At 37.3% G+C, this 22,849-nt stretch overlaps 1 protein-coding gene across 39 annotated transcripts in view; it reads left to right on the top strand.

The window, feature by feature from the left end:
• Nucleotides 1–22,849, top strand: part of NRCAM (neuronal cell adhesion molecule) — a 146,030-nt gene that overhangs the window by 57,766 nt on the left and 65,415 nt on the right. For 26 of the 39 annotated variants that reach the window (XM_064702622.1, XM_064702616.1, XM_064702620.1 and 23 more), the window contains exons 3-4: nt 7,768–7,877; nt 20,660–20,848. In XM_064702622.1, the coding sequence (XP_064558692.1) occupies nt 20,758–20,848 (91 nt within the window). In that variant the 5' untranslated portion in view covers nt 7,768–7,877; nt 20,660–20,757. Of the gene's footprint in view, nt 1–7,720; nt 7,878–20,659; nt 20,849–22,849 lie in introns of those variants that run through there. The other 13 variants (XM_064702630.1, XM_064702629.1, XM_064702624.1 and 10 more) reach the window with 2 other exon arrangements.

Here is a 22,849-nt window from a genome sequence, read left to right as displayed (position 1 = left end):
ATCAGCAGTTTGTAAAGCCTTTTAATACTGCTGAAAGAATAGATAATGACAGTGTACAGTTCTAGAACAAAACAATAAAGACTGGGATATACAAAAGTTGATGGCCACTTAGATTCTAAAATAATTACAGTTCATGGGGTTTTGGCTTTTACAGCTTTTTGAGTATAAATTCTTTTTCTTTTTGTTGAATTTCTATGAAGTGTTATTCAGGAAACACGTTTCTGCAAGAAAACTGTCAAATGTTTAGCCACAAAAAGCAAAAACAGTTCTTTGAAATCTGTCATCTAGTCATTTGTCTGTATATTCATTAGTTTTTGAAATGCCACCAAAACAGACATGAATTAAAAAGGAAAAAAATTTTTTGAAATGATATGTCCTTCTCATGTTAAATTTTATACTCAAGCTTTGTAAGGAAAATACTGACCTAATCTAATGGCGAGATAACAGAAGAAATTGAATATTCTACCTGGCAAAATAAAAAAAAAATTTAATCCATTAATTACTCACTAAAAACTTTTGTTTTGTAATTCCTTTAAAGCAAATCATGATAGTGTAAAAAAAAGGATGGGTAGACTCCTGGGAACAGTACCAGTGTCTTTTGTGTCTGCCTACTGCACTGCACTCTGTCAAGTGGCAAAAGGAAAGGCTCTACCTACTGTCACTGCCAGTACCGCTGTATGAAAATGTGCTTTCTTTCATCAAGAAAGGTTAATGTGCTTTTCATTGCATTCTGTAGTCAATAAGATCATGTGTAAATTAATTTGGAATTTCTGTGTACAGCACCTTTAAACCTACAACTCGCTTAGTAGAAAACTTCCTGTGAAAGTTCTTGTGCCCATTGACATTCTTCTATTATTGTTAATAATGCATGTGGTCCCTTTTTTCATGTCTAAAGTACCGGTCTACCTTTAGAGAACAAAATAAATGGTTATTTATTTTTATCAGAGAGCTTCCTGATGCTGATAGACTGACTTAGTCACTGCTGTTTGTATTGACAGAGCTAAACTGAGATAAATGCTTTTCCACTCAGAACCAATTGTCCATTTCTCTACAGAGAAACTTCCTAACAAATAAAGGATTCCTACAGATTTGAAAAGATGACAGCTGGCATGTGTGTTCGCACTGACAATGCTGAAAGAGAGGGAGAAGCTTAAACAGAACCTGAACAGTGTCAGTGGCCTGGGCAAAGTGGAGGCAGTGAGCTGCTCCACCAGGGCGCTGCCTGAAAAGACCATGAAGCTTTGAACACAAAAATAGCACTGGATTAATTTTTGAAAGAATGTCACATTGGACTCTCATAGATGAATTAAATGCGTTTTTAAAATCTCCTTTTTGGAATAACCTACTCAGTGGGATGCCTCTTGGTGGCCAGCATTCCGGTCAAAAGCAGTATTTGTCTTCTTTTACTGTATTGACAGTGTTTTGAAAGTTCCTTTTTTCTTTTTTTTTCTTCCTAAACGGATACCAACAGTTGAAATGAAATTAGTAGCCAGAACCTTCTGCAAATCTTTATTCTCCTATGAGCTTTTCTTTAACATGGCACACAGTTTAGTTTTCTGACAAAAATAGATTTTAAATTCTGATATTAGTTCAATGAGTTCTGATGGAGAATGTTGGGTTAATTCTCCCTATTTGTCACATTCCAGAATATTATATTAACCTAACAAATTTTCTGTCAATGATCTGTCTTTGTTTGCACCCCTTTTTCATAAATACCTTAAATATAATTTTTCATATTCCTTTTTAATAGCTGATTTGACTATTGGGTAACAATGATATAATTTGCAAACTAGTGTGCAATTTGAAAAGCTGTGTTGTGCCAGAAGTGTTTAAGATTCAGTGAGCACAGAAATTGCAATCAGGGTGGTTTTTTAAAGAAGTGTAGTCATCAGAACAGCAAATTCTCATTCTCTTGAGAAATATAGCTCTAATTTGTGACAGAACGGACTAAATATTATTTTCATATGTGTATGTGTGCATATGTATATATGTATATATGTATATACACACACATATATTATTAGTTTTATAAGTATAAAATGTTAGTAACTTTATCACTTACACAATAGTTTTTATAGAAAAATAGAATGGTTTGGATTGGAAAGGTCCATGTTCAGGGACACTTTACACTAGACCAGATTGCTCAAAGCCCCATCCAGCAGGGCCTTGCACTTGGCCTTGTGGAACTTCATGAGGTTTGCACAGACCCCCCTCTCAATCCTGTGTAGGTCCCTCTGGGTGTCACCCCTTCCCTCCAGCATGTTGACTGTGACATTCACATTTTCTGGGAAAATCCCTTTGCCCAGGATTTTTCCAGAAAATGTGAATGCCACAGTTGACCACACCACACAGCTTGGTGTCACCAGCAGACCTGCTGAGGTGCACTGGATGGCAGTGTCCGTGTCACTGACCAAGATGTGACACAGTCCTGGTGCCAGCACTGGCCCCTGAGGTACACCACTTCTCACTGGTCTCCACTTGGACATCGAGTCATTGACTACATCTCTCTGAATGTGGCCATCCAGCCAATTCCTTATCCACTGAGTGGTCCATCCATCAAATCCATTTATCTGCAGTTTAGGGACAAGGATGCAGGACAGTGCAAGGACAGTGTCAAATGCTTCACAAAATCCAGGGGGATGATGTCAGTTGCTCTTCCCTTATCCATTGATGCTGTCATCCTATTGTTTGTGAGGCAGTTTTCTCTTAGTGAAACAGTGTTGACTGTCACCAATCACCTCCTGACCATCCATGTCTCTCAGTATTCTTTCCTGGAGATTCTGCTCTCCATGATCTTGCCAAGCACTGAGGTGAGACTGACTGGCCTGTGGTTCCCTGGGTTTTCCTTTGTTTCCTTTTGTAAAAATGAGGATTATCTCTCCTCCTTCCCAGTCAGTGGGAACTTAACTGGGCTTCCACAGCTTCTCAGATATAATTGAGTGTCTTAGTCATAATTTTCCTATCATTAGAAATAAAAACGTTCAGATACAAAATTTATGCTATTTATAAAATACATTCTGTTAAATGTATGTGAAGGATGATACTATTTTAGAATTATTTTGCAGAAAACTGCATACATTGGTGTACAGTAGTTGCCTACACTTCCTTGAATTATTTTATTCCCGATAAACCAAATACACTAATTTATTCAAGTACGATTTAAAAGGCTGGTGGATATAAAACTCAGGGAAATGCAATAAAGGCTTGACATTTCTTTTTACATGACTTATGGAGTCTGCAGAATATATTGCTTCTCTTCAGAATTAAAAATTCACATATCTAACAGCCTACACTAGGAGCAATGCTGCAACTCATTAGAAAGAAATACAAAGACATGCTTTGAATCATAAAGATGGGAAAATAAAATGTCAGTGTTTTTTAATAAAAATGTACAGTGAAATTTATGACATCTTATGAAAAGTGTCTGAGATATGGTGAGAGAAAAATCAGTATGGACTTTATGGATTGCTCTGCTGTTGTGATACAGACATGTCACAGGAGTTATGTGAAGGCAGGAGATCCAATTTGTTCTCTTCTTCCCTGTGTGCTTTAGAAGAAATTCTGCAGAGGATAGTACAATTCTGTGCACGTGAAGTGATATAAATAAAGTAGAACTCAGTCCAAGTTAGTGCTCTTTTTAGCTAAATTGTTACAACTGAAGTCAGTTTTCTGAGGTAGAAATTTTAGTGCAGGATTTTTCATGTTAGGAGTACTGTAGGATTGTTTGTGGCATCCAGCAGTTGAATGTATTTAAACCTGAAAGTTTTACAATCTGGAAGGAAATGGGATGCTATAGTGAAAAGTGGTTTAAAAAGAAAGTATGTTTGTGAATCCCAGACACTGGAGAAACTGTGTCCTTGCTGAAGGTCATGGAAAAGAATGTCTGAATGAAAGTCATTCAGAATAATCAGCAGTTCAAAATACTGGATGGTTGATTAGTCTGAATGAAAAAGCCAAGTATAAACAAAATATGAAGACTGTGACAGAATTCCTTGGGAAAGCAATAAGTCTGCAATTCTGAGAAGTTCCTGCCATAGCAAAGTAGGTGAAAAGAAAGCCTGTTTGCGAGGCTGTGTTTGAGGAACATATTTTAACTTTTATGTACTTGGTAGTGATTTGAAAAATCAGTGGATGTTACTGACTCACTGTTCTCTGAGTCAAATGGATTAAGTCAGAGATAGTAGGACCTTTATTTGATTTTTTTAAATCAATATTACATATCCGTTTTCAGATGTTTGACTCTACTTCAGAAGGAATTGTCCTTGGCTTTGCAGAGTATTCCTTGCCAATGCTTATGTAGGAAGGAACAGAGTTAGTGTAGAGCGATGGGAATACTTCAGCATTACATTCACCTCACATCCATGACATCTTAGGCTGGGGATACAGTTTCATGTGCTGCTTTACCTTCTTTAATTTCAGGCTGTTATCCCAAAGAGGTAGTTTCTTTGAGGAAATCCCTGTCATGTCAAAACCTAATCTTTTCTTGCAGAGGTTTGCAGTCTCTTGGATCAATGAACTGACGTACCTCTCTCGGGATACTACAATTCTTAAATGTGAGGGGAGAGGGCAGGAGCTTGCAGTGAGGAGCAGAAGAGCTCAGGACCTCTTCATGTCTTCTTGACAGCTACTTCTCTTTAGATCAGAGCAAGTCCAGTGGGAAAATTCACCCTTAAATGAAGTACCAACTTTTTCATTTAAGTAAAAGGAAATGCTGGAGAGACTGCTAAGGTCTGTTGTTGCAAAAAGAAAGTAGTATAGCCAGTGAATGCGTGGTATAATTCCACCCCTTCGCACACACACACACACAAAGGTTCTGTTTTAATTTGTGGAAATAACTTCCCTACGTAATTCTGTGACTCCACCCAGCCACCCAAAGAAGAAAAGTCATTGTTCAAGTCTCTGTGAAGCTTCCTTTTTCCATACCAGGAGTTGTTTAGGGTATATGAAAGATTTAAGTACTGAAAAGTACCTTATGATAAAGTACTTCAGTGATCAAGAGATTACTGTGATTGCTGGCAAATAAAGGGGAAACTACTTTTCTAACCTGACCCTTAATGCTTTTATAGCAGCAAAACCAGTTGTATAGATGAGTTCATTTATAGACCCAGCAGTCAAGTTTGTTCAGGTTTAATTTTATTTGTTTTCTGAACTCAGATTTTTGAAATGGGAGATTTGTTTTGGTGCAGGTGTCTTGACTCATATACACTGAAGTGATTCATTTTGTTGAAACAATACTTTAACTACACTTCTGTCCACTTTAAATATTTGAGACTTTTCTTCCTCTTTCTGTTTTCCCCATGACATTCAATATCTCTGCCAAACCAGCATAATGACTTAGGGTAAACTTTCTCTGATTAAATATGTGAGAAAGCTTATGTGTGAAGTTCAGAGAGTCTTGGTCATGCCAATCTTGATTTTATGTCTGGAAATACTGGTTTTTGACATTAAACAAAAGGTGTATCATACTTTTCCCAGCATATACTGATGTGAATACATCTTGCAGCATTGAAAATAGCCAAGATTATCAGCTGCTGTTGAAAAAAAAAAGGAATGTGGTTTAATTAAGGAGAAATTTATTATCTTACCTGGCAACAACCCACCAGCAAGCATTATATGTGAAAATTAATTTAAACTGTTGGACCCAGCCTTATGCTGGGAACTTACTATCAAGATTAAAGAAGAATGAGAAAAGATCTTATTTCATCTTTACCCTCTCCATGATTTCACGGGCAATGCTTCCAAGTGACTCCTTTTTAAAGGAACCAGCTCCTGTTACAGAATGAGTTGTGAAGTTAAAAATGAGTATGAATGCAGAGATCCCTGTGATGCGCTGTGAAAACTTGTACACATTTTTAAAACAATGAGATGGGGTACAAAAAGCCTGGTTGCCTTTCGGTTCCATTTGCATTTCAAATGTGAGAAAACCAAAGCTCTTCAAGATATGACTCTTAAAGAAGGCACAGATTTTTTTCCTTTTTCTGCTATTCAGGTTTATAGGAAAAGTATTCATATGCTGAAAATCCCTAAATATGTTGATGCCTGTTTTCTGCTTTTTTCCTCCAGGAAGAGGAATCTTGCAATGGTTTCTTTGCTCATTGCTGTCTAGTGACTGCTGCACAGGCAGCCAACGTGATATAACCCCTTTCAAAATTTGATTCATTTCTGCATAAAACTTAGTGCAAGACCCCAACAGAAGAAAGAAAACCCCAACCAAACCCACAAATGTAGAAAACCTCAACGCATTCCCCTCACCCCCATCCTTAGAACTTTTTAATATGTCTTGAATGAGAAACACTGTTTTCATGCATTTAGAGATGAAAGTTGATTTGCTGCCTTAAATTTGACTCTGACAGGAAGTGAAGCTTTTAATTTCAAGTTAAATGTTGCCTGGAAAATTTGAACCTAACTGAATTGTAGAGTATAGTTATGAATTTAATGTGTTGTTTAGGCTAGAAACTGGTGAACTACTTCTCAAATGATTACAGTGAAACAGCTTGAGTCAAGTTCCTGTAAGGAAAGGAGGACTAGGAGAGGGGTGGCCCTAATTTTGCAGCCTGGATTTGCCAGCCAGTCTTAGCTATTGTAACTGATTTCTGTGTGAGTGTATAATTGATTTATTTTTTTATTATTCTGACTATAAGAAAGGGCACATCTGAAACCCTCTTCTTCAGTATGAAATAGACTGTTCTTATTCAAGATCTGGTTGAGGTTTTTTCCCATGATGGGCTTTATTTCCCATCACCCTGTCTGGTCACAGATGGCTGCACTCAGCAATGTGGAGAATAGCTTTCCTATCAGTCTGATGGTGCTGCCCAGCTTACAGGTTTTGTGAATGAAAAAAGGCTGCCCCTTTCTATTTCTAGAAGGAAGGGTGCTTAGGAGAAATCAGGGTTAGGGAAGGAGGGATGCAGTCCATTCACAACTGCTTGTCTAAGGAAGGTCTTGTCTTGATTTCTTGCTCCTTTTTGGAAGGAGGGCCTCCAGTTCTGTAGTGTGCTCATATGGTGGCACCTTCATAAACATCAGGAACCTACCTGGTGGGTAGAGCTGCCTTTTTGTTTGTGCTATGTCACATGGTCTGTGAAGCATTTCCCAGGAGCCCTACCTTAGGTTTCAGCTTCTTCCCATAGATCATATGGAAAATTTGGTAAGACATCCCCATTTCCATATGTTTTGATTTCCAGAAGTACTGCTTTGAGACACATTATTCTCTTGAACAAATCTGAATTGGGAATTGAAGCTGTGGAACCCTAGGGAATAATGCCTGAAGGGAAGTCAAAGGTGAGACTGCAAACCAGGCTGGTTTCAGAGATGTAAGAATAGAAGATCAAAAAATTACTTTCTTCCCTATGGTGCAGTAGTTTCTACATGTCCTTACAGACCCAATTAAAATAACATTTGATTAAAATGAGTACAACAAAGCACAGTTTTTAGAGGTACTATATCTCTGGATAAATTGAAAAACCACCAAGATTTAATTATATATTAAAGATTAAAGAGTACTTTCTGGTTTTAGTTAAATATAGTTTCTCTGGTGTATAAGCAGTAAGGCAATTTAATGTAAAATTAAAAATCCTGGGACAACAGCTTCTCTCTCAATTCAAATTAGCATGTCTGAGAAAATAATTTTGGTCTTTAATGTTGATTTATAGCAATTTTTCATTCTTTATGTGCTGAAATCCAAAATAATGTTATGTTAATATGGCTGTATTACCTGCAGGTGTTGCTTGAGAGTTGAATGAACAGTCCTTTGTACTTTCTTTGAAGGATCAATATTTCAAGATGTGTGAAGGAGAAGGGTCTAACTGACAAGCTGCCTTGATGCACTGGTATTCTAACTATGACTGGATTGACTGAAAATTGCCTCAAAGAATAAGGTAATTTATTAAAACTATAAAGCATAGCAAAGTGTTTGAAGTAATCAAAGTTAATGAGGAGTGATTTATTTTCACTTTTAAGATGCCTGCACTGTTATAGTTTCTTGAGTTTTTCTTTCTGAAATGCTCATATTTGATACTTCATTTGCATGAAAAAGGTGCATTAGATGTTACAACTACAAAAAAAGGTTAGAACTGGCAAAATTGAATGAAATAATTTTTAATACTTGTGCTGTGAGAAATTGCTCTTAGTGTACCTGGGTAATTGGATAGAAATTAGATTTTCATTTTTTGTGCATGTGTAGAAATTGAGCAAATAACCTGGCTTAGGAGAAAATGGTAGTTTGGAAAGAAGATGTATACATGGTTATAAACCAGTTCCTTTTCATGAAATAGGAATTCAATTCATTTCAGTGCTACCTTGTTTCTCTGCCTAGACATACTGTCATAACAAGCAGGTATTACTTTGGAAGCCTCATTGTGTAATACAAGTATTATATATGTATATATGTAAATAAGCTCTTTTTATTTTTGAACCATTAAATGTACTCACTCTCTATTGTGGATAAAATTATGTACTTATCGGTCTACTAGTACTAATTTACAGTCTGGTTTACAAGGTGTGTAGTGAAGTGCTTTTGCAGTACTAAATACAGAATTTAAAGTTGGTTTTTTTTTTTTCTGACTTTGTATGGTGTTTTCCTCTTACAATGTTCTTTTTCCTTCACCTTGAAGAATCTTTCTGTAATTCAATATTTAGTATTTTGTAGGAGGATATCATATATGCTTAGAATAGTATTCATATGAGAGAGAGCACTTCTAATGGAAAAAAGCTTTTTTTATCCATTGGTGTGACTACGCAGAACTGTGATGGGCTCAATTTACCCAGAAAAAAGTACTATTCTTGCAATGTGTGCTGTTTCCGTTTGAGATTTTGATGTAAAGAATAAATTAGTTTTGAAACGGTCAAAGAAAATAATAGTGAGCATGGCAATATGAAAGAAATTCCCTTTATCTCCTCAGTGGTAAAATGAATGTGAAATTCAAATGATTCTGTGAACAATGTAAATTTTTACATCAAAATGTAATATTTACTTATGTAATAGATCTGAAGTCCTGGGTGAATTTTTTTGTTTCATTAATGAATAGCATAGACATACAAAAAAAAAAAGAAAAAAAATGTTCCTAGTTAGGGAACAAACTGGATTAACTTCTTGATGAATAAATGAGCTTTTTTTACCCTTAAGGTTTAAATTAATGATTTTATAAAAAGGCATACTCAGGCTCCAGTTACTTGCTTTGTTCTATTCTGCTTGCTTAAATTGCACCTGAAATTACGTTATTTCAGTGGTGTTAAGTGCCTTCTCCGATTCTTTTAAATGAGAAATCACAAATATTCCTAATGTATAAAATGTATTTCAAATGAAAGAGCAACAGCATGGAAATGTAGGTTAGCACATCCCATTTAGGTTTCAGGTTTTTAATGATGTCTTGAAACACTATTAGAGAGGTATGATTTATTGTGAGAATTAAGCCGCTGGGTTTTATTTTTGATACATTAAACTAAAAAATACGTTCATTTAAAAGCCATACTAATCCTTTAACATCACATTAGCAAAGAAATTGTTCACATTTACATTAATGTGAAATGCATAAAAATAGACTTTCATTTATGTTTTTGTATAAATTCTCTTTTCTTGGCCTTTGATAATGAAGATACAAGAAAATGGCTGGAGAACAGAAAGTTAGCAGAATCAGCTGCAGCAAAGATAGAACACATCTTAATCAAACCAAGATTTAATTACACCAAATGAAGCCAGTCACAGATTTAATTGAATAACACTGGCAAAAGGAAGGATATATACTAAAAATACTATATCTGTTATTTGAAGTCTTCCCACTAAAATAATATAACAACATGGGTCTATCCATTTGAACAGATGTGGTTTAATAGTGTCAGTAAAACCTACTAAAATCACATAATTTCTTCTAAACAAGAAGAAAAATATAGTAATAAATGCAAAGCTTTCTGGATAGCAGTAGACTGTGGGGGGAAGTAACAACAGGTGCAATGCTGGTTCTTCCAAAATGTCATCTGTTCTTCCAAAGTTTTGATCTGAGGTACTTACCCTGCTGTGAACTGAAAATGTTCATTTTTACAGAATAATAGTATCATGGAATGGGTTAGGTTGGAAAAGACCTCTAAGATCATCACATCCAGCCATTAATGCAGCACTGTCAAGTCCACCACTAAGCTATGTCCCAAAGTGCCACGTGCACACATCTTTTAAATACCTCCAGGCATGGTGATTAAACCACTTCCCTGGGCAATCTCTTCCAGTGCTTGACTGCCCTTGCAGTGAAAAAATTTTTTCTGATATCCAATCTAAACCTCCCCTGGCACAACTTGAGGCAATTTCCTCTGGTCCTATCTCATGTTCCTTGGGCGAGGAGGCCAACCTCCACCTTGTTGCAACCTCCTTTCATAAGGTTCCACTTCAGCCTGCTTTTCTCCAGGCTGAACAGCCCCAGCTCCCTCAGCTCCTCATCAGATCTTTGCTCAGACCCTTCATCAGCCTCACTGCCCTTCTCTGGATATGCTCCAGCCCCTCAATGTCTTGCTTGCAGTTAGTGGCCCAAAACTGAGCACAGGATTCAAGGTACAGCTTCACCAGTGCTGAGTACAGTGGAACAATAGCTGCCCTGGTGCTGCTGCCCCACAATTGCTGATACAGGCTGGGTGCCATTGGCCTTCTTGGCCACCTGGGCACACACTGGATCATGTTCAAATGGCTGCTGGCCAAAACTCCCAGTTCCTTTTCCACTGGGCCCCTTTGCAGCCACTCTTCCCCCAGCCTGTAGTGCTGCCTGGGGTTGTTGTGACCCAGGGGCAGGACCTGGCACTTGGCCTTGTTGAACCTCATACAATTGGCCTCAGCCCATCAATCCACCCTGTCCGGATCCCTCTGCAGGGCCTTCCTTCCTTCCTTGCAGCAGATCAACGCTCCCACCCAGCTTGGTGTTGCCTGCAAACTCACTGAGGGTGCACTTGATCCCCTTATCCAGGTCATTGATAAAGGTGCTGAATGAGCCCCAGTAGAGCCCTGGGGAGCAGCACTGCCAACTCACTGCCATTCCCCACCACTCTGAGCCCAGCCATCCAGCCAGGCTTTTACTCAGCAAAGAGTCTGCCCATCCAAGCCGTGGGAAGCCAGTTTCTCCAGGATGATGCTGTGGGAAACAGTAATCCAAGGCTTTACTGAAGTCTAGTAGACAACATTCACAGCCTTTCTGTCATGCACTAAGTGAGTCACCTTGCTGTACAAGGAGCTCAGGTTGCTCAAGCAGAACCTGCTTTTCCTAAGTCCCTGAACCCCTGGTTGTCCTGTATGTTACACATGATGGCACTTAAGATGATCTGCTCCATGAACTTCCAATGCTCCATGAACATTAATGCTCTCAGTTGTCCCTTCTCGAGGCTGAACAGGCCCAGCTCCCTCAGCCTTGACACATAAGAGAGATGCTCTAGCCCTTAACCATCTTTGTCTCCCTCTGTGGCACCTGCTCCAGAGATCCCATGTCTCTCTTGTCCTCAGGAGCCCAGGACTGGGACAGCACTCCAGATGTGGCCTCACTGGGGCTTGGTGGTGGTTCAAGAAAAAAAAAAAAGAAAAACAAAGGTAGCAGAGAAAAAAACCCCTGAATTCCAATCTTTCCTGCTTTGTTTTATCTATAGAATTGAGGTGTCCAGCTGCAGCAGGAAGGTTTTCTAATGGTGATGAAGTTAATCAGAAATTTCTGAGTTGTTATGAATTATTTGAGAGTGAGGAGAAATTAGAGTTGCTCATTTAAACATGTGGTAAAAATCACTTCAGAAATGACTTTCAGAAAGTCTTGAAATAGGCAAATTCTTTCTAACCATTACTAGGACACTATTCACCCCTTCATATATGGTGCTCAGCAGCATTCGTGAGTGTAGCGACCTGGTTATGAAGTGTACCACAACACTGGGGATATCTGCAAACAAATTATAACTTGGTTCATTTACTTAAGTCTCACATAATTCTGTTGGGAGCAGTGGCAGCTTGAATTAGTGCTGTATAAAGCAGGAACAGACTTGATTTGCACAGGTATAATAATTGTGAAGATTATCAAGTCTCACTTTTAGACAGAAAGCTAAGAAAATTTCTGTGGTGTTGAAATGCTTAAATCACAGTTCTCTGTTCATTTCAGTTTTTAATGGTGGGCAGATAAGAGGTGTAATTGTAACTACTTTAACAGAATTATTTAAAATTAAATGAGCAAACAGACTAACTTTTACCTCTTAAATAAGTGTTGCACATAGGTGGCTAGTTCCTTACACCCATCACCAAAAAATGTACCCAGGGCAGCTAGCTGGAGTTGGTTCAGTTTATTCCCTCTGCACTGTTTACCCTCCTTTGTTCATGTACTTGTTAAGGTTTTATATCTGACAGAATGCCTTAGTCCTCCATTTCTGGCAATGTCCCTATTCTGAGTGACCTCCTCTTTAGCATAACTATTCCAGCATTTCATGCCAGTATTAGTGGTTTCTGCTCTACTTCCCCAAGGGAGGAGTTGCTCTGTCTGTGAATCAGATCCTGCTCTTTTGCACAGTATGGTTTTCTCAAAAGTATCTCCAGGATTGCAGGAATACTTCTGGACAGTCAGTGCTTTTGGGGTTAGCTGTAGGGATGCAAAGAAGATAATTAACCAGTGTAATACAGAGTGTATTACCTTCTCATTAGGTAGCTGTCTGAAACCCCTGCACTGAATTTTTATAGGTAGAAAAAAAAATTAGGAAAATAGAAAAAAAAAGTCCATTTTATCACATCTCCCAGGTAAAGAAATTGATATTTCAGCTGAGCATCCTCTTTGCATATTAACAAGGAACTGAACTGGGAGTCCTCACTCAGAGTATGGCTCCACTTACCACTTCACTATGGTATGGCTGTGAAAGTAGGCTGATGATACATTGATATTTTTTCTTATAAGCACTGTTTTATTCTATTGCAAAACCTTTCAGAGGGAAAGAGATGGGCTTCGTGAAAATGTTTTCCTTGTTGAAGTTTCTGCTGAATTACTTGTACTTAAAAAGCGACGAGATCATTTGCATGGTCTAAAAGTGTCAAAGCATGAACTATCCTAATGATAGCATGATCTAGGTACCTGTTTTTACCATCCACAAGCTGTAAAAATGTGTTTTCTTAGTTTATTTTCTCTCACTTACTCTGAATTCTTTCTAACTTACTGAGAATTTTAATGATTAAGCAGAATTCTTTCCTCTCCTTGATCTCCATATTTAGTGATTTACTTCAAGCCAAACTAGCTCCCTAAATTTATGCAAGTTACATTTTCACTCCCTCCTTTGTAAACTTATGGTCTTCAGCATGAGTAGATCATCATCAGCAGCAGCAGATTTGCAAAGTACACTCAACTCCAACATCTCAACCAAGTCTTTGAAAGACAGTAAAGTATGTATACATGTATAAAAAATTATGTGTATTTGTTCAGGCTGTAATGACTCTAAAGGACTGTTGAAATAGGTGTCACTATACCATTAGTTTTATGCTCTATTCCATCATTTTTACATGAGGGGATTAAAAAGGTAAGAGAATCTGAATCCAGTCAAGTATTTAAAACACCAGAAAGGACCCAAGCAAGACCCAGACATCTGTTTAAATTTGCAATACAAAAGTGCTGTTCAGATGCTGATTTGATTCTGGGGGCATCTAAACTTGCCAGGCTTACTAGGCTTACCTACCTATTTGAGGGCTATCCACAGCTTTGCTTGGTCATGTCTATAGTCACCCCAGCCAAAGCAGTTTATAATTTAAGCTGAGCAGGATCTAAAAAGTAAGTGCTGCTCTGTTTAAATCCTCAAAAGGGCCAAATCCAATATAGCCCTTAAGGGAATATGTAAGACAACTGTAAAAGCACAGATTGGCCTTGCTCCAGTGTTTTAAAAGTCAACCCTAAGTGGCTACTTTAAGGTTTCAAGTCTGTGACACATGACTGAATTTACAGGCTTACCTGCTGCCCTTAATTAGATATTTGACCTCTGTGCTTAATTGTTTGGGCTTTTTCCCCCTGCATTTTCTGTGCTCATAGATTGTGTTTCTTGAGCAGACAGTTGAAATAAGAGTGGAATTTTTAAGGACCCCTATCTCTGCTTTTTTATCTGCATCCCAGTGTTCATAGTAATCTACCAAAGAGATCCAGTTAGCAGCTATGAAATTTTAGGCATGTTCTCATGGCAGGGGTGTTGGTCATTTCCATGATGGAGACAAGCAGGCAAATATTTGGGGTTTTTTAATAGGACCGTGTCTTAGAAACACTGTTTTCTGATGTTGTTATATTATTATAAGTAACATGATTAATTGGAAGCAAAATTATGATGCATCATATTAGGATGGAAAGCGTCTTTAGTCATAGTAACCATTAGTAGATATTGAATAATATGTGTTGAAGATACATAATTTTATGTCATTTAGCAAGCCTAGGTGACCTGTAAGCTCCAGAGGAGCCAGTGGGGAAGATGTCTGGTTCACAGGTTTTTGTTTTTAATATGTTCCTTAAGACTGGGAGATAGCTGGTGTTGTGCCCAGATTCAGAATAGACAAGCAGATTGAGCAGGGTAAGTATAGCCTGATATAAATCACAGTGAACATATGGAAAAAGCTGATTGGGGACTCAGCTGATAGGGAATTAAAAGCCTTGAGTAAAATTGATTCTGCTCAGAGTTTTATGGAAAGTAGAGCTTGTACAACAAATTATTTACAAAAACTTGATTTTAATCTTTTAATATCTGGTAAAATTACAAGTTTGGTAAGATGATGGTAAGATGACTGTGAAAGGCATTTGAATTAATTGAATTAATTGTGAAACCAATTAATAAAAACTTGAATTGAACTATGTAACGAAACAGGCCCGACTTTGACGAATAACAAACCAGTTGGCAGGTCTTTATGTAGGATTGTCAGTAAAGAAGTTTCATGACTAAATGGCTTTCCCATAGTTGAAAATAGAGTGACAGTAGAGAGACTGTAAATTATGTCTGGATTGTGGAAAGGAAGGAGATCACTACGAATGCTTAAGTACATTCTTAGAGCCAAAACAGTAATGCTGAGTGTAGTGGCAGTTCAGGAGTGTAACCAGGCTGATGATTTTTTTTGCCGTATATAGAACTGCTGGGAGCATTTAGAGTATGGCACACAAGACCATCTGCCTTTGTCAAAATAGCTTGAAAATGGCTAAGTGCCATTTTCAAACATTTAGCCCTAATAAGTACCTGAAGCATCTGAATTAGTCCTGAGGAGATCTTGTTGAATTCAGGATTTCTGTCTCCATAGTTCATTTTTCATCCAGTTCTCTTTGAATGGATATCCCTATAAAATTTACAGTGTAGCCAAATCCAAAGCAATGAGTTTAAGCTTCATAAACAGGAGATCACAGAAAATGATTTAGTATTTCCTGATGACTTTAAAGGATAGATTTGTAGTAGATTGTGACAAATTAAAAACTTGGAGGAAAGCAGTGTGATGTTTTCCAGGGTTCTAAAGGATGAGAAATAGTTCTAATGTGGTGTGCTTTTAGAACGTTTTAAAAATTATTTCTTTTTATTGACACCTATATTCAGACGCTCTAAAGCTATGTGTCCTGTGCTAGTCAATTCAGTTGGGACTGAATTGACTACAAGGTTATTCAAGAGCAGAATTTTGGCTACTACTTCGGTCTGTCAGCACGTACCTGGGTGTTTAGTCTATTATGTCATACTACCTCCATAAAAACAGTTAGAATTATTCTTGTTATATAGCATTATTGGTTCTAGTAGTGCTGTGTCTGTGCCACTTATGTAGTGTAACACTAAGTGCATTGTTATCTATTTCTATTTGAAAGATTTAAATTAAATATTTATTCCTAATTAGTGTTTTTATGTGGCAAATACTAGATAACCTGAAAAAGAAGGGTGAAATTTGAAACCATTTGTTCAGAAATATTTTAAATAACCTTATTAATACTTGCATAGTTAGCATACTTGTGTAAACCACATAAGTCCTGTAAAGACCTTCCATTAAGTGATAAGGGTATTGCTGTTTTCCTCAAAAGCAAGCATTTTGTGCTTTTTGATTATAATCTTCAACACTTCTTTTCAATGTATAAATCATTAAATACATTTATGCCATTTAAAATTGCTTTTAATGTTTCTGTGGATGTAAGACTGCTATGAAACAAATTTCCTTGAAAACTATTTATTTTTCCTATATTCTAATTATGTCTGTCTTTCACTGTGAGAAAAAAATAGAGACATTAGACAAATGAAGCAGAGGAAGATTTTTGCTAAGTAATAATTTTTCTCTAATCTCCAGTGTCTAACTTGTACTGCATTAATTTAATCATGTTTAGATAGAAGATAATGCTTTTTTCCCTAATGTCTATGAAATATTCCAATTTTTCTGTCTTGCAATTTAATAACCCTTTCACATTTCTTACACTGACCTTAGTTTCCATTCACATTTCTAAAGACTTTTTTGTCTTAAAAATAACATAATTGAGTAGAAATGCATAATCAGTGATGCATCAAATCTCTGTGAAACAATATTACATTAGGAAAATACCGTCTACTTTGGACTAGGTTAAATTTCAGTAAACACACTTCCTTACACTCTTACATCCTAAAAAAGAAATATTGCAGCAGCATTTACAAGGAAATTAAACATGTTGTATCCTTCTGTTGAAGGAGGAAAAAATGGGTCCTCTCTGGCATTTGGAGCCTCAATTGACTCACCTTTGAGGTGTGTCAATTGATTAATTGTATTATTATTGTCTGTATTAATATTCCAATCAGAAATCAGCATTACTCAGTAGTGGTATTGCATGGTAAAATACCCCCTGTGTTTTTGGGTGTGTGGGTGTTTGCTCTACAGTTGTGGATATTGTTCAGCTGTTAACACTTTCTTTGGCAAATACTGGCCTGACCCAATTGTCATTTTGCGGTGCCTGGACACAATTCAGGGAGTGTCAGAGTGAGTAGGCAGGATGGATACTCCTTCAGCAGAGGGGAAGGATGTAACCCATGATGTACCACCGTCTTCTCCCAAGTAGCAAGCAAAAGGACAAGAGGGAACAGTCTCAAATTGCTCCAGAGAAGGTTTAGATTAAATATTAAGAAAAATTCCTTTACTGAAACAATTATGAAGCACTGGAACAGACTTCTCAGAGAAGTGGTTGGGCTCTCATCCCTGGAGGTAATTAAACACATGTATCTGTGGCACTTAGAAACATAGTGAAGTGTCAGACTTGGCAGTGCTGGCCTGATAGTTAGGCTTGATGATCTTAAAGGTCTTTTCCAGCCTTAACAATTCTGTGATTCATTTGCTCTTGAGCTCTTAAAATTGAGGAGATCCTTGTCCCTTTTGATTTACAAAAGGAATCTTGAATTCTGTCTTCCAAATTATCCCTTCCATATACATGTTGTTTTTCAGAGTTTTGCTGTTTATAGCCAAATGGTCCCAGTGAAGAGACCACTGGGAACCAACTGTGTCTTGATCTTCTGCCATATAGTCTACCTCAGGCTCCCCTCAGGTGCCTTCATTCTTCTAATTGTGTCTTTCTGTGGGTCATTTTTAAAAGTAATTATTTGTTTGTTTTTTTTTTTCTCAAGTGAAAAAAAGGTCGACGTCTCTCACTTGATCCTGGTTCTGTTGTAATACCTACATAAAACCCTTGCCTTCTGAAATTATACTTTATGATGAAATACTATTGCACTTTGCTTATGCATTTTTATTTAACTGAACTCCTGTTTGCTATCCCATACCTTCAACCCTTAGTCCATGTTGTTAGTCACAATCAGCATCTCATCAAGAAGCACATTAGACATAACAAATGACATTTTGTGAGGTACATAGGAGGTATGCAAGTGTAGAAAATCATATTTTGTACAAATTGGTGAGCAAACTCCTGACCAAACTGTCACAATATATGTGTTTTCCTATGAAAAGAGTAGGAAAAAATGTCTCAGTTACAAGAGATTGTAAATAAATTATCTGGAGGAAAAGGCAATCTGCTGTATAAATATTTCAAGTTTTGCAATTGAAGCCTTTACATTGATCTGCGCTTAGAGGCCTGTCCTTATTTTGTAGCAGATAATGTTATGTCAAAGCAATGTTTAGTTCTACATAGCAGCTGTTGTATTCATACTTAATTATGCCAGATTTAATCTTGACTACATTCAGCAGGAGCACCCAGTTGTGCTGACAAATCTAAAATCATTTTCAGTAATATTCTGTCGCAAACCCCTTGGGCTCTCTGAGAGTTCCCATATTATACCCAAACATCCCAGCAGTAGATTCAATTGGTGTCCAACTGGAACTCTGCAGTAGCAGAGGTAGACAATATGAGACAATTTCTCAAGAGTATTACTTTCCTAATCATTTTAATTGCCCCTGCCTGATTCACCAGTGCTTGTGTATTCATTTGTACTTGTTCAAAGCAAGTGCAATTTGATTTTACAATACTCTCAAATCGCTGCAATACTCATTTTACATGTCGAAAGAACAAGACAATAAAGTGGATAATCAGGGTTTCAGGGTTTCAGAAGGAGAACTGAAACCTTGCATAGAGGAGAAGCAATAGAAGTCAAGGTTCACTTGTGCAGTACTTCAAAGTGTATCCTGTAAATCCCAGGTCATGGCACAGAGAGGGCACCTTGATAATTGCAGTGATACTGTAATGAGGAGATGGCATATTAATCGGGAGAACAGAGGGTGAGAACCTAGTTTAACGGAGAAGAACAGACAGCTGTGGTTGCTGGAATAAAATCAGCTTTTCTGGAGAGCACTTCATTGCAGGAAACATGCTGGAGTGTTCTCAGGCACTCTTGACAGAAGCTCTACTCCTTCCCCTTGCTCACTGCAGAAGGAGTGTAGTGAACTGTATGTGCCAAAATGGGATGAGGAAAGCACTTCTCACCTTTCCCAGCTCAACCTCCAGCAATTTAGGGTGCTTATTTAAAACGTAGCAAAGTTCAGTTTGTTTTTCTAGAAAAGTCTGATTATCTTTCATGCCTTCCTGCTACATGCCTGAGCTCCTTTCTGAGTATTTTAGGTTGGCATGCCACCTTCTTGACTGTTTGTGCCGTTCCAGTTTATATAAATAATTATGCTAAGGCCATAACTATGGTGTCATCTCTTCTGATGTGTTTTGTAATTTTTCTAATCTGCCATAATAAATAATTAATCTTTACATTACAGTATGAAGTCCTAGAGATAGTTTGGAATGTCAATTAGCAACTTGCCCAACAACTCCAAGTAGTACATGTCTACAACTTTAACCTACTAGAATATTCTTATTTTGAAAGAAAAATCTGTTTTGCAGATAGTAACAGTAAGAATCAGGGAGTTTGATGTCCTAGGTTAGGATGAGAAGTAGAGCTCCACACCTCAGTTCTAGTTTCTAATTCCAGTCTTGCTCAGAGGACTGTACAAAGAGAAAGATAATTTACAGCAGCAATTAAGAGGCATAATTTCTTCTGTAATGTGAAAATTGAGGGAAATTCTTACCATAGACTGGCTTAAGTAACTTCAGGAAGCACAAACAAATCTTAATTTAACATTTGTAAAGCAGGTGCTTCTTTGTAGCTTTAACTCCTTGTGGACTGGATAGCTTTGTGTTTCTTATCTGTAGCCAGAGCTGGGCAAGTGTGCTCTTCAAGGTGAATTAATGCTGATCACTGTGAACTTCCTGATCCATCTGGGCAGTGCTTTCTCAGTGGATGTTCATTTACTGGGAATGCATTGTGCAAGCACCGTTTGGATTTCTAGGGCTGTGCAGCTCTTTGTAGGTCACTGGTGATGCTGATGGGGCTTGCAGGCAGTTTTCACTCCTCCAACATTTTTCTCAGCTAGAGCTTCGTCCTGGATGCAGAAAATAAGAAGGGAACCAGAATCATTCTGCATGGCTAATGTGATCTCTCATGCTTGGCTGATGGGGGAAATCTAACACATTTCCAAGAACTTAAGTTTCATTTCCAGCATTTTGTCACATATGAAAGGAGGAGAAGAGTGTTTGAGAATATGCTGATAGTTAATTACATTTTGGTTTCAGGCTAGAAATGACAAAGCATTTTGATGTTACCTATTTTGAGAGGAATCAGATATCCAGAAATAGGAACCTAGGTACAGTACTCAGGATAGCACCTTCGCACCTTCACGAAGTTGTGTGTATTCAGTCTACAGCTGTCTTATTAGAAAGAGTTCCAAAGTGGGGAGAAGTTGGGATACCTAAATCAAAGCTGCAGAAAGATTCCACAGTTTACTTAGCAAATTCATGGCTTGACATATTTTCCTTGGAGTAGATGCCTAAAATGCCTCTTTCCAAGAATGGTGCAGGGTGCTTGAAGGAGAGACTAGGTGGGCATTCAGAGCTGTAATCCTCTAAATCTACTTCAGAGGACTGTTATCTTTAGCATATACTCTTTTTTAACTGGATGGACTGACTGATGCTTTATCCTGCTTAGGAGAGGTATTTGTATTTCCGTTCAATAAGGTTGTGGGATTTCTTCATTAGCTTCTTTAGGAAAGTGTTATGATCTAGATGACCTAAGAACTTGTGAATTTCTTGGATTTCAGTAGAATACATGGTCTAACCCTTATCTTTAGATATAGTATTTAGGCTGCTTGTATTTAATAATATTATTAAGATGCATGTGCGTTTAACTCTCCATTATATCTGCATATCATTCTTTTGGTTTTTTTATTTATCAGGTTTCTTGTCTATATTTACATAACTACTGCAAGCTATCTAGTCTTACGAAGTTGAACTTCATTCTTCAAGTGTGATTTACTCAGTACAGCTTAAAATCATGATGAAAAAGATGAGCATATCTACAAGCAAAACTTCCCTGGTCCTCTTTCTGTGCCAAATTATTTCTGCACTGGATGTACCTCTTGACTGTAAGTATTAACCTGATAAATAAGTGCAGAATGATGGAAGAATAATTAAATAATTTCTGTAGGAAACTGAAGATAACTCCAACATGGAGCTAAAAATAGAGTGTGCTTGGTCACTTCAATCAGAACATTATAATTATGAATATTTACACTGACTTACTGAAGATTTTCAAAGCCTGTGCATATAAAATTAGTTGCACCTGCTCAACTGAACAAGGTAACACAGGATTGTCACAGAATCCTAACTACACTTTAGTGTGCCTTTGTTTCATCAAACTGAGGAAAGCCAGAAAAGCCCTGCTAAATGTTAATTAGTTGTGAAATTAAGATTACATTGATATCTTTCTAAAAATCCCAGGACAGTTCCTAGTGGCTGTAAACAATCACCCTTACCTTCAGAGAAGAGGTTCCCAGAAGCTGGTATGACAGCTAGTAAAAAATTCAAATACCTAAAATTCAGACACTCAAAGCATCTTTTTTTTTTGATGCAAAAGGGTAAGTAAGGCTCTTAGATTTCTTGAGTAGTGCCTGAAAACAGTTAAGAAATTTTACTTAAAAACGTGTTAGAAATGTGCTGGGCAGGGAACTCCAGCATTAACGCATGAGGAAACGCCTGGAGGAGGGGAAATCCCATGATCTGAAGTTCTTGTCTAATATAAGACTCTGTTAGTGGGGTACCTTGAAGATAGCACTCCATGCTGAGAAGGAAGCAATGGTAGTTTCTGTGTTTTACATTCTCAATAGCTAATTTTCTTAAATTACTCACCTTTCAGGTTGCTCTTTTCTTTCTAAGATAAACATAATCACATTTTCAGAATTCAGAATTCAGTTGAGCCATGTTGCACCTCTCAGTGATGATTCATTTGTTAAACTAATTTCCAGGGAAGGGAACATTAGGGCTGGTGTTTAATTGATGGATTAATATATCAGTAAATTTGCCTGTGATTCTAATCTGCATGGTTTTCTTTACCCTGTGGTTTTGATACCTTCTTCCCTTCCAGAAATGCATGTTTTTCTTTAGTAATCATTGACATACATTACAAGTGCTTTGGTGGTTTTTTTTTCCCCATGCATTTTACAAGCCTATCAAACCAATGACCTGTATTTATGTAACAAAATCAATATATCTGAATGACATCCAACTTGTTGTGTTGCAAATGCTTTTAGAGGAAAAAGCTGTGGGTTAAGGAAGGCTTTGAAAGTTCGATGAATGTGTTACTTTCAAAACCTAATTTTTCACCGTAAACATCTTTGCAGGCTATAAATAGTCTTTTAAATCTATCTTGTAGTTTAGCAACTAATATAGATTCTGTACCTCTTTAATATTGTTATCTTAAGAAGATTTTGGGTTTAATTTACCAGAAATGCATCAATAGACAAAAATTAATAGCCCTTTTGGATGTATCATTTTAATTCTGTACTGAGAATTTAATTCCCTTCTACTTCATTCTTAATAACTTTGTGAGGTCTGATAAAGTCACATATTTGAATTTTTAGCCAGAAGTTACATCTGGAATGATGGTATCGTTTTCATAACTAATGGTGAGAATGGTCTCTGGGAGAGCACCACAAGGGGAAGGACTTAGATTTTTTGTGGGTCCTCCCTGAATATCAACCATAGAGACCTGGTGGTGAGAACCTACTTGATTAGCTGAATATTTAGGTTTCATCCAGGTTAGAAATTTCTATTCATAGCAAGTTCACTAGTTGCTAGCTAGTGTTTCCTCAAAGCAGGCCAGGAATGACTGAAAATGTAGGGACAGAAGGACATTTGGCCTATTGATAAAGAGAGGTGTTTATGCAAAACATTGGAGTTAAGCAATAATTCCAATTAACTAAGATGATTATTTTTTGTTTAGGTGTTTTTCAAACCAGAAAGGGTTGCAAGCCTGTTGAGTAGGATTAGATGCTTTTGTCTTTACAAGAGTAATTTTAGCCTGAAGCATTCTCTTTGTTCTTCCATGTGATCATATGGGTGGATTGATTTTGACTGCAGCATGAGTG

This window comes from Zonotrichia leucophrys, chromosome 1A (assembly GCF_028769735.1).
Source record: "Zonotrichia leucophrys gambelii isolate GWCS_2022_RI chromosome 1A, RI_Zleu_2.0, whole genome shotgun sequence".
Lineage (NCBI taxonomy): Eukaryota > Metazoa > Chordata > Aves > Passeriformes > Passerellidae > Zonotrichia > Zonotrichia leucophrys.
The sequence above is the reverse complement of the archived record's forward strand: the minus strand, read 5'-3'. Positions and strand labels throughout refer to the sequence as shown.